Raw genomic sequence first — 11,417 nt, 5'->3', positions numbered from 1 at the left:
TGCAATACACAAAAGTTTATTTTTAAGTTTTTCTTTTCCGAAGGCAAAATATAATAGAACCTAACATCAATGTATTTTGTACAACAAAACAGATTTTATATGAGAACAGACAATCCATGAAGAGTTTTTAAGTCTTAGAACTGCTTCCCTTTTTTATCATGCTTTCTTGTGGTCAACAAAACGTTGGCACAGAAGATGTCACGGCAGTCAGTCAGCAGGCGTGCTCCCTCAGATCCTCGTCAGCTGGTGCCACAGGCTGGAGGGAAGGATACTTTCTACTTTCTCCATCACAAAATTTAGAGGGGCAAAGAGGGTGCTGAGGAACTGCAAAGAAATCAGATAACATTCAGATCAAAATCCAGGAGACAATACACTTCAAGAGAGAGCTGTCCAGTAAGACGAGAAACTCTTGCCGTGTTAATTCTGTGAACCCCTGCAGCGTGATAAAAACTGTATAATGCACGTAGATAGAATGCACGTAGAAAGACTTTCTGCCAGCTTCTGAGCTTTGCACATACACAGATCTCTGGATTTTTGCAGCAAAGAAAGCAAGAGCCCCATTTTTATGAAGATCAAAGTGATGAACTAAAAAAGTTTTCACGTCTCATATCCTAGCATCAAGCTCATACCGAAGACACAAAAAGCTCAACCCAAAACCTACTGAAGGGAAAAGAGAGGCTTTTTCATAACAGCGGAGTCTGCCAGACCACATCTCAGAGATAAAAAGTATGTATTTAGATTCAGGTTTAAAATGGTTCAGTGTTATGTATAGATCTGCTATATACACTGGAATTTATAACTGTAACACAACACAGTTGGCAATGGTGAAAGAGATTTCAATATAGAATCATAGAATCACAGAATAGTTAGGATTGGAAAGGACCTCAAGATCATCTAGTTCCAACCCCCCTGCCATGGGCAGGGACACCTCACACTAAACCATATCACACAAGGCTTCATCCAACCTGGCCTTAAACACTGCTAGGGAGGGAGCATTCACAACTTCCCTGGGCAACCCATTCCAGTACCTCACCACCCTCACAGTAAAGAATTTCTTCCTTATATCCAGTCTAAACCTCCCCTGTTTAAGTTTCAACCTGTTACCCCTTGTCCTATCACAACAGTCTCTAATGAATAGTCCCTCTCCAGCATCCCTGTAGGCCCCCTTCAGATACTGGAAGGCTGCTATGAGGTCTCCATGCAGCCTTCTCTTCTCCAGGCTGAACAGCCCCAACTTTCTCAGCCTGTCTTCATACGGGAGGTGCTCCAGTCCCTTGATCATCCTCGTGGCCCTCCTCTGGACTTGTTCCAACAGTTCCATGTCCTTTTTATGTTGAGGACACCAGAACTGCACACAATACTCCACGTGAGGTCTGATGAGAGCAGAGTAGAGGGGCAGGATCACCTCCTTTGAGAGGTGATATATTGTTAGGACAGGCATATGTGACAAAAACCAAACGAATAGGAACCATTTTATCACAGGAAAAAACACTGCCAGCTACACATCTCAGAACTCAGGTACTTGAAGCACTCCCCAGATTTGGGGAAATACATACTAACTGTGCTTTACATTAACTGCAATTTAACTGTATGTGTTACATACAGCTATGCCGAGGCCCTGTATACGTACAAGAGAGCAGAGTAACATACAAAGTCAGCCACCTTGAGACTGTGAACACTGTGGCTTCTAACCATTTAGGCTAATGCAACTTTGCTAAAAATAAACAATTCTCTTTGGAACTAACTGACAAAGAGGTGAAAGAGTTTTGTGTTTCAGTTACTGCTCTGCAGTCAGCACAAAACATGTAAACTCTGCTTACTGCACCAATGGGTATATGAACTCAGCTTGGTAGGTCTATTAAAGAAAATCTAGTGCTAGATGTGTTCTCTTTTTGCCCAGAAGAACTCTCTCTCCTGACAAAAGAGAGCATCAGACTTTACATCTCTTACATCCCTTTTCACAGTCTGAATTTGTTCCATGTTATCTTTACACACATGAAGGACAAAGACATGAGGGTCTGGTTCCCCAGTAGTCATTGAAGAGAACTAAGCACTTCCAGACAGTAACTATACCTGTCCCAGGACCAGAACTGCCCCTTGAAATGGTCTCTTTCCTCTCTGCCCCCAGCTGCAGAGCGAGCTGGAGTGGTTGGTTTTTGTCTTCTCCTGTAAAGCAAGGAGGAGTGCTGCACACTGCGGGCTGCTGGCCTGCCCCGCACACTCCACTGCTAGCACAGCTCCTGACAGAGCTCTGCCCCAAGCCAGTTAATCTCACTTCAACAAAGCCCAGCAGTTTAGGGATAGTACAGGGCAGGGACAGCTCTCAGCAGCCAGCAAGGACAAGGCCATCCTGCCTCGGAAGGGAAAATAAGTTAGAGGTGCAGCCGTGAACCAAGATGTGTTGCTTGCCTTTGGAGACACAGAACAAACAGTATTTTATTACTTCATACACGTATGTCCTTGGTCCCTAACCTAGGCTCCGAAGTACCTAAAGTATGAAAAATTCAGAAATTGTTACAGGTCTTTGTGCTGCTTAAACACAGCTATATATGGCAAATGTATTTTAAATGTTTCAAAACTGCAACATCCAACAGCCAGGAATTATAACCATTTCAAGGTATGAAGTAAGAAAACATCTGCAAACAGTTTCACTGTTCACCAAAATGGGATCTCTGCAGAGTTTAACTGTAAAATGTATGATGTTGACAATGCGTATGCATTTTAAAGGCAATAGTAAGCATTCAAATTCTTTTTACCTCTTGGACATGTTTGCATAGAATACAGACACTACATGATGGACAACTTGTGCATCAGACAAAAACCAGGTAACACCATCCCTGGTAATGAGGTTTTGTCTTAAGCACAGGCTGAAGAAAAATCTTGTAACTGAAGCTGAACAAGAGTATTTCAGTTGTAGTGCCAAAGGTCAAGCTGTGTAACATGAATTGTAGCTGAATTAATATAACACTGACTTACCTAATCTCAGGGTTTATCATTACTATTACAAATGGCTTAGCCTAAGTAGAATCATTCCCTCTGGTTAAGCTGTGAACAGTTTAAATAAATAAGTCCCTTTAATTTTGCCAAATGCAAAAAGCTCACTAGAGGATATTTTCTACTTTTCGAGTAGCACTTGGTCTATGTGGTAAGCTTGCACCATCACATCTACTTGGATAAAACTCAGCTTTGTAACCAGTGCAAATTACACACTTGTTAAATCAATGAAGCAAGAGTAATTTGCTTGACAGTAAGTTTTATTGCAATTCAGAGGAATTTTGTTGCTGAAATAGTGGACTGTATCCTGTAACAAACTCAGCAAAGTATCTGTGGCTTAAAACAAGCCAAGTTTTTCTCCACTTGGAAAATGAGCTGGTGTACAAAATAGATTTACATTCATGGATATTGAAGCCTGGCTTCACTGAAGTCCAAGTAAAATCTTTGCTGACCGCAAGAAGTTCAGAATGGCACCTACTCAATTCTACAAGCCCATGTAAACATCTGTGCTGGGGTATTTGGGGCTTGGAAAGCTCCTGGTGCTCCTGTCCTCAGATAATATGGGCAGTTTGTTTGCCACATGGCAGCACTCAGGAGGGCTCAGTCTGCATGATATGGGTTATTTTTCTCCTTTCCTTTTGCCACCATGTCGGTTGGTGTTTGAATGGAGGAACTATTTATTATTGCTCAGATTGGATCTGCAGGTTCCCTGCCTCAGTGCCTGTAGAGATCCAAGAGGATGAAATATCTCCCTGGGTAAACCCTCTTTCTGAACCGAGGTCTCATTCACCGTACATGAAATACTGAAACAGATCATGTCAGTGATCTCAGGCAAACAAAGGAATCAAAGAGAAAAATTACTTTCTTGAGATTCACTCATTTAAAAAAAACAACGAAGCACTACACTTCTAGACATGACTGTTGACTTCAAATGGTTTCGACTGCTGCATCCAGCAGAGGAACACAGGGCCCAAATGGACTGTCTGTCACAGTGGCACAGGCCACATTTGGCAGTCTCTCATGTGGAGGAGGTCCTCAGCACTCAAAGGCTTTTTCTGCCTTGAAGAACACAGTGTCTGGGTTAATGGGCTGTGGAAAAGGGGCAAGAAGATGCCACCTGGAGGTCAGGTCAAAGCCAGTTCCAAACTCCTGGTCATGCTAACCCACTCGGGTTTTGTGAAATATGGTGATTATCAACTTTCAGTAACACAATTCTGGGCCATGACGGCAATATTACATCTGTGCAAGGCTTTTGGGACTGGCAGGCATAAAAGAAGCAATAATTTTGACCTTTTAAAATTAAAGGATACGTGTACAGTTTCACAAAGTAATCTACCCCATCACAATGACTACCAACCATACCAGTATGGGTAATCCAATGTACATAACCACAGCAACTGTCAGCACATTCATCTTTTAGCTATTTATGAAGCTAGTTACTTATGAAACGATCTTCCCTAAAACTGAAAGGGACTGGCCAACCTCTTCTGTTTTGTTCTGATACAGCTGCATCTCAAAGAGATGTCTACCACGATTTTCTTCAATCTCACACACCTGGGCTACTTTTCCCAGAGGAGACAACAAAATGAGCCTTCCGAAGCAAAGTTGTTCTATGAACTATTAAATGAATGTCACAGGCTTAAATCCTGCCCTGCCTGTGTACAACAGAAACTCAGGTCCTCCATATAGTTATTTATGGGGACTAATACAGCTCAAACAAGTCACAATACATGTTAACTGGCATGCTAACTGCATCCAGAGGTTCAGAGATCTTGAGTAACCTTGCCAACTCTATGCACATAAAGCAGCCCACATTTCAATTATATTTGTCTGCACTTTTTTTACTAACTAGGAGCTTCACCCGCTCCAGTATGCAGAACTTAACAGCCACACAGAGAGTCCTGAGGTATCTGCTCTAATTAACATCAATGGCAACTGCACTTACACATCAGGGAAGCAGATATTTCTTGTCTGCCTCTGCTCCCCAAATGGCTTTGGAACGTGCAAGCTCCAAATCATACAATTAGTAATGCACCAGCAGTGATATCTCTGTTTGACTGCACTCAGCAACCAAAGCCAGGTGAGTTAAGCCCATGAAAACATGCTACTGATTTTATCAAATTCCAGTTGCTCACTGCCTGTAGCACGAGCACCAAGTACAAATTCTCATCATGCTGCCAGCTTGAGATGTATTCTTTGTTCAGGATATGAGGCTGACAAGCTCATGAACAAACCTAACAGGGACAGTTTTGGGACCATTAACTATGGCAGTATCAGAGAATTGCACAGTACACTGAAAGAGCCCTCTAACAAGGGTCATGCATTTCGATGACTTTGGGAAAAAAACATTAAAAAAGCTTTAGAAGGAAGTTTAAGATCATATACCTGAGTTATACTTACTGTCCACAAAACACCAACATATGCACTCAAGAAACAAGAGAAAGTAACAATATTTCAGGTACATTTCAGTGCTTTTTGCTGATAGATGGGGTATCTTTTGCTTGGTGACATCTAACTTTATTTCCTGCCTTTCAGAGCTAAAGAAAACACTTAATGTTGAGAACTTGTTGCTGTACCAGACCTTTATCACTCACAAGTCTGGGTGGTAGAAGACCTGGTTCACTAGGTTGTCTCCTGCCATTTGCAAAGGTTTTTGAGAAAATACGATCTGGAATTTGGAGAAGCCTTTCAGCCTTGCCTCCTCCACCCTGCTTCCTATGCTTCCCCGAAACAAAAGACATTAAATAGCCAAGAGTCTATTTTATAAACACAAGATCTAAAAGAGCCACAAATATACATGAGATAATATCTTGCAGCAAAGCATATTCAGTACTTCGTGGAGAAGCAGAAAGGAGTTTTTATTATCCCAGAACTTTTCTGTAAGTGGATTTTTCATTACCTAGCACACTGGAGCAGTGATGTTCTTGGTTTTGAAAAGAAAAAAGCATGTTTCAACATAATTCATGGCCCTTCCCCTTCATCCTCCAACATTTATTAATCTTTGGTGGACTGAAAAAGAAGAATTAGTAGAGGCTTCCAGGGATGTAATTAAGAAAAATTATGAGGGAAATATTGAGACTATTTATTTCATGGCTTTGTGGGGAAAGAACACAAAAATTTGCCCTGGTTAACAGAATATTCTCTTTCTGCTCATTCTAAGAGTTTCTATTGCACTGGAAAGCACAGCACAGTCATTATAGCTCTATAAAAATAAGAGGGATTCTGAAAACCATTATTAGTTTATTTTATTGGATTATATATGACAATACAGATTCCCTCACCAAGACTTTTTGGCAAAATTACGAAAGATCTGCCCTAAAAAAAGAACCATATAAACCAGATAAGACAGGCAGTAGTGTATTCTGCTGATTAGCTCCCTTAACAATGGTTCAAATGTCCCCTAGCTCAGACATCTCTTGATGTTTTATTTGTATTACTGAATATGCAAATATTTAATAACTGGCACTATTAAGCTCAGCTTTTCCTGCATCTGTGTCTTTATTTACCAGAGGAGAGCAGCAGCAGAGAATACTCACAGCTTTTGCGAAGACCCCCATGAGCTCTGGGAACTGATGTGTCAGGAGGGCTAGCATGGCTGTGAAAGAACATAGTCCAGCAGTGAAAAGGATGAAGAAGGGAAGCTCCTTCTTGGGGTAAACTGAAACTTCATGAAATGCTGTAGAATAAAAGAGGGGAAGGAGAATGCATTATAAGTTAAAAAAAAAAATCCAAGCAAAACCTAACCAAACCCAAACCAACATTCTGATGTGGTTTAAACAGCCAGAGATACTCAAAGATGTTTTCAAAGGTGAAAAATACATAGAAGGTCTGAAACACCAAAGGCCAACATTATTGTTTCAGTCACTGACAATTTTCATCTAAAGATTGTATTTCTGGCTTATTCTGGTCCTACATACACTTTACTTTTGCTTTCCCTGGTCAGCAACAATGAACCCACAAATATAATACCAGGTTTTTAATCCCGGTCATTGACTAGCCCCATGTTTGATAATGTTGATACACAGATTGCACGGAAACATACACCTGGGAGCAGCAGTGAGATCAAGCTTGCAGAAGCATTATCAGTTTAAGCAGGCTGTAAAATTACAGTCTGCAACAGTAAATTCTGAGGGTTTAATCAGCAGAACCAAGAAAAGTTAACTAAAAAGTAGGAGATATAAACAAATGCTTTAAATTCAGATTTTCAGAATTATCTGTATATGCAGCACGATTTTTTAAAGCGTTAAAACCTGGGATTAAATTAGGAATGATTTTTTTCTAAGGTGTTTGTTAGTCTACACTAAAAGGAATACAGAAATTTCTTTTGACTCTGGTATGATAAATTGCTCACTGGGCTTTGGAGAAAACAGCACTGTGAAAGCTGAAAAGGTCAGAAGAGGCTAATTAATATTTTACTGGAAGAATATATATCCCTTTAGCTTCTATGGCAGCTCAGATTCAAGGTGAAAATTTGGCTGGGCTGACAAAAGGTCTGGTTGACTCTTCACAGAATCCCAAGGGTTGGAAGGGACCTCGAAAGATCATCTAGTCCAATTCCCCTGCAAGAGCAGAGTAACCTAGAGTACATCACACAGGAACTTGTCCAGGTGGGCCTTGAATATCTCCAATGTAGGAGACTCCACAACCTCCCTGGGCAACCTGTTCCAGTGCTCTGGAACCTCCTATGCTCCAGTTTACACTCTTACCTGTCTGCTTCACTCACTCAGTCCATAGTTTGGAGCTACAGTCATGTTAAATGCAAACATTTTTCCTCACACAGGACCAACCTCAAGGCTTCCCATATACTCAAATCCTATGACTATGCATACACACAAAACATTACTCTCCCACTATGCCTACTTCAGTGACCAGCTCTCATCTCATTGTACTTGTAAACAACATAAGCACAGGGTAATCCAGCAACCTGGCAGGACAATATTCTTGACTGCATTCATCCAGAGTAGCGTAGTTTGCAAAACTTAACAGCAGGAATTCTAGGTATTTGATTAAAATATTATAAGCTAAAAATATATACGATCTTTTGGTCTGATAACTCAATCAGTTTAAAAAGAAAACCAGATAATCTGCAGCTTCTCTTTGATTTAAATTAAATTTAGGGATTAGGAAACACCAGATCACGGACTTTGTATATTTCTTGTGCTCAGTTTTTTGCGCTTGTTTTTGACACAGGCTCAGACTTGTTGCTCCAGTCTGTTATCCAGTCATAGCAAAAGTTTTGTGATTGATATTTTTAATTTGGATACCCTACCAGATCTCAGTGTTCTGATATAATTCCAGATGACTCTCCTTTAAAACACACACAATTAAAGGGTGTGGACAGGTATGCAAAACCCCTTTAAACAACCTATGTCTGTCATGGTATGTTAAACCCTTCCCTACTCAAACCCAAGAGATTTTGCAGCGAAAAGCATTTCCCATAACTGCCAGAGTAGAACCCAACTGCCTGCACATGCTGTTAAAGAGTCCCTTGCTTCTAACATTTGACAAGAACAATTAGTTTTGCATCTAAAAAGAGAACACTGAGCTATTCTGCATGATTTTGCCATTCCTAAATCTCCTGACACTCCACCCTCCCCAGCTCAGCATCCCTCTTGAGTAAAGCTCGCAGAGCACTCTAAGAGGTGTTGTTATAATTAGGGTGATTATAATGGGGTGGGGAGATACTGTCAGTTGCCAAGGATTTCTGTGTAATATCAACAAGAATGTACTGTGAAGGAGAAACTCACAATGAGCAGATATTTGCTGTATTATTCTCACCTAATGTTCACTTATGTAGGCATATATAAAGTGGCAATGCATTTTTTAGCCCAAACCAGAGAGGTTCTGAATGAAAGAATACAGAAAGAGCAAATGCCCTCTAAACCAGCCTGCACAGCAGAAGCAAGCTGCATTGTACTTTTCTCAGAACAGATTTCTCTTTGTTCCTTTTTCAGGATAAAGAAGGTGAGAGGAGAATCTCCTTCCTCGGATCAACTTGGATCTTCCTTGCCCTGACCCTGCAAACCCCTCTGCATTTGTGTGTGTTCCATTTGTGCTCACATAAAGACCCACTGTGAGAAAATATGGGAATGAAGCATAAATGTTTGCAAGTCTGGCTGCTTTGGCTCTTTCTCTGCATTCTTGTGCTTCAGTGCATGCACTGCAGCTAAGTCTCATTAACTTGGACTGTAACAGTTCTCAAGGACTGGATCTATCTCTGTAACTTGCAGAGCACTAGGAAAGCTGTTGGCACTTTGCTGCCAACAAATATATGTGTTTACTATATGCCAAAACCACATATAATAAATGACTGAGGTAATTTCACATCAGTTTCTTCAGCACACACACCATTACATGAAGAAAACCTTTCTTGCTATTTAAGCATAAGCTGTCAGAGTAACAGCTGCACGAGTGATACAGTTGTTCTCAAGCAGGTTTGATCTTGCCTTGGAATTCAAGTAACTAGAGTTAACTCTACAAAAGACTAACAAGGCTGTGCCACTGTGCTTTTGGTTTGATGGGATGTTACCCTAGATAAAAGATCAGACATACTTTTTAGTGTCTTGATAAGAGAAGATCAAGATCTAATTGATTTTTACTTCTTCATTAATCTCTTTCCCTGTCCCTACACTGTCAAAAACGATAAATACAGTTAACTGTTATGAACTGTGGTGAGGAGCTGCCTCTTAAACATCAAGGGAGCCCCAGAGAACTGATCATTCTAATTCAGTGTTTTTAATTTAAAAGGCATAACTGGAGATCAGTGCTGCAAGACTCGGGTAAACAATTACTTTATGTCAACAGTAAGAAGACGGAAGTTGGACGTACATGGTAGTAGTTCTCTATCTGCAGTTTCTGTACAAATAGGGTAAGGGTAGAAAAGATGTCCTTTTTCCAGTGGGTAGGGGATCATTCTGAAAGCTGGAAAGAAAACAACACCGTGTACAAGTTACTGTGTGACAGTCACATATTTACAGACAGTAACTATATTTACAGTTTTGAAAAACACAAACAAAACTCAACATTTATATTTGGTTGCAAACAGGATAGACGTTGCTTAACGAAATGCCCAAATACAAATCTACACTGAGTTTTTAATCCTGCAAACACTTATGTTTCTTTTCTTGGGAAGAGGTTCAGGAGTGTCAAGTGAGTCAACATTGCAAGTACATACGTAAATGATTGTATGATCAGAGTCCATGGTACTTACAATTCTACAGCCAAATTTACACACTTTGCTGACACTTTTAGTCTGTAGAATTTTTAACCTTCAGGGGAAAGAAGTGTATGTAATATAACAGGTACAGCCCTCAAAAATGACCAGCTGAGCTTGTGTATTCAATACTCACAAACTCTGTGCATCAAGTGAAATAGAAGTTTTGCATGGAAAAAAGTAACACTACCTCTTTCCCATCGCACTCCAGCAAATCAGGTAACACTGATGACTCAAGGCCAGAGAAGCAGTTTTCCAACATAGTCATGTTTTCATTTTATATTTTGCTACCAAAGATTAATACTGAATTATTAAAACCAGGCTCCTCACATGCATTCTTTTTAAATGCAGCAGATCAAGTGAGTTTTCCAATATAAATCTCCAGGTCATGGATTAAATACTACTTAATCTTATGCATTTAAAAAATTGAAAATAATAACAGAGAGGGAGGGAAATGGATTACTAAACCTGGATGGTGCTGATGTCATAGGCCTTCTGAGGGCGGTTTATGGAAACATCAGAATACTTGACTGAATTATAGCTTTGCAATCAAGGCATCCTTTTCCATTATCCTATATATTATTCTCACTGTTAAAATGTCATCAGGGTGTTATTCTCACTACTCCTATGAACATCAGTCACTGAAGCAATATTTTCCTCAACAGATGTCCTAGGAGCAGTGTTTATTTCAGATGTTAGGTACAGCCCACTGCCACAAGATAACACTCTAGTCATTATCTTTTGCTCACAAGACAACCGAGGAATTGTTTATAATACACAATACCCCAGTTTTTCAGTTGTGCACACTGCATTTGAAATAATGCTAGCTGTATTTTTTGGTGCAATTATGAGAGTGTATGTATTCTCGATTACTGTGTTTCAAGCAATAGCAAAGAAGCCAGAAATCCTCAAAGACTGTAAAACAACCTGAGCTGTAATGCTCTCGCAATATTAAACCCCCCCTCTCCATAGCACCCCAAAAGGCCAAGCAAAAGTACAACAATCCAAGACTTGTATGATGTTCATATGCAGCGAATTTGAGTGTCTGTGTAAAAACATGTGGAGGGCTGTTCAATGCTCATTATTTCAAAATCACTAGCACAAGCTTTTCCTTCCAATTTGGCTTAATATTTGAACAGACAATGAAGCCTCTTCTGCTTCACCTTGAATCACAGTAGTATTACGATTCTAATAAAAATAAACAGGGATG

General features: G+C 40.2%; 1 protein-coding gene across 2 annotated transcripts in view; it reads right to left on the bottom strand.

Annotated features, from left to right (window-relative positions):
* The window catches only part of ST7 (suppression of tumorigenicity 7), a 150,218-nt gene continuing 138,801 nt past the window's right edge, over nt 1-11,417 (bottom strand). Inside the window, exons 13-15 of one of the 2 annotated variants that reach the window (XM_005146072.3) lie at nt 9,823-9,915; nt 6,531-6,670; nt 1-324 (exon numbers count right to left, since the gene is read on the bottom strand). In XM_005146072.3, coding sequence (XP_005146129.1) covers nt 229-324; nt 6,531-6,670; nt 9,823-9,915 — 329 coding nt within the window. In that variant the 3' untranslated portion in view covers nt 1-228. The remainder of the gene's footprint in view (nt 325-6,530; nt 6,671-9,822; nt 9,916-11,417) is intronic. The other variant, XM_031046300.2, reaches the window with a different exon arrangement.

The sequence above is a fragment of the Melopsittacus undulatus genome, chromosome 5 (assembly GCF_012275295.1).
Source record: "Melopsittacus undulatus isolate bMelUnd1 chromosome 5, bMelUnd1.mat.Z, whole genome shotgun sequence".
NCBI lineage: Eukaryota > Metazoa > Chordata > Aves > Psittaciformes > Psittaculidae > Melopsittacus > Melopsittacus undulatus.
Note: the sequence above shows the minus strand (reverse complement) of the source record. Positions and strands in the feature narration are given on the sequence as shown.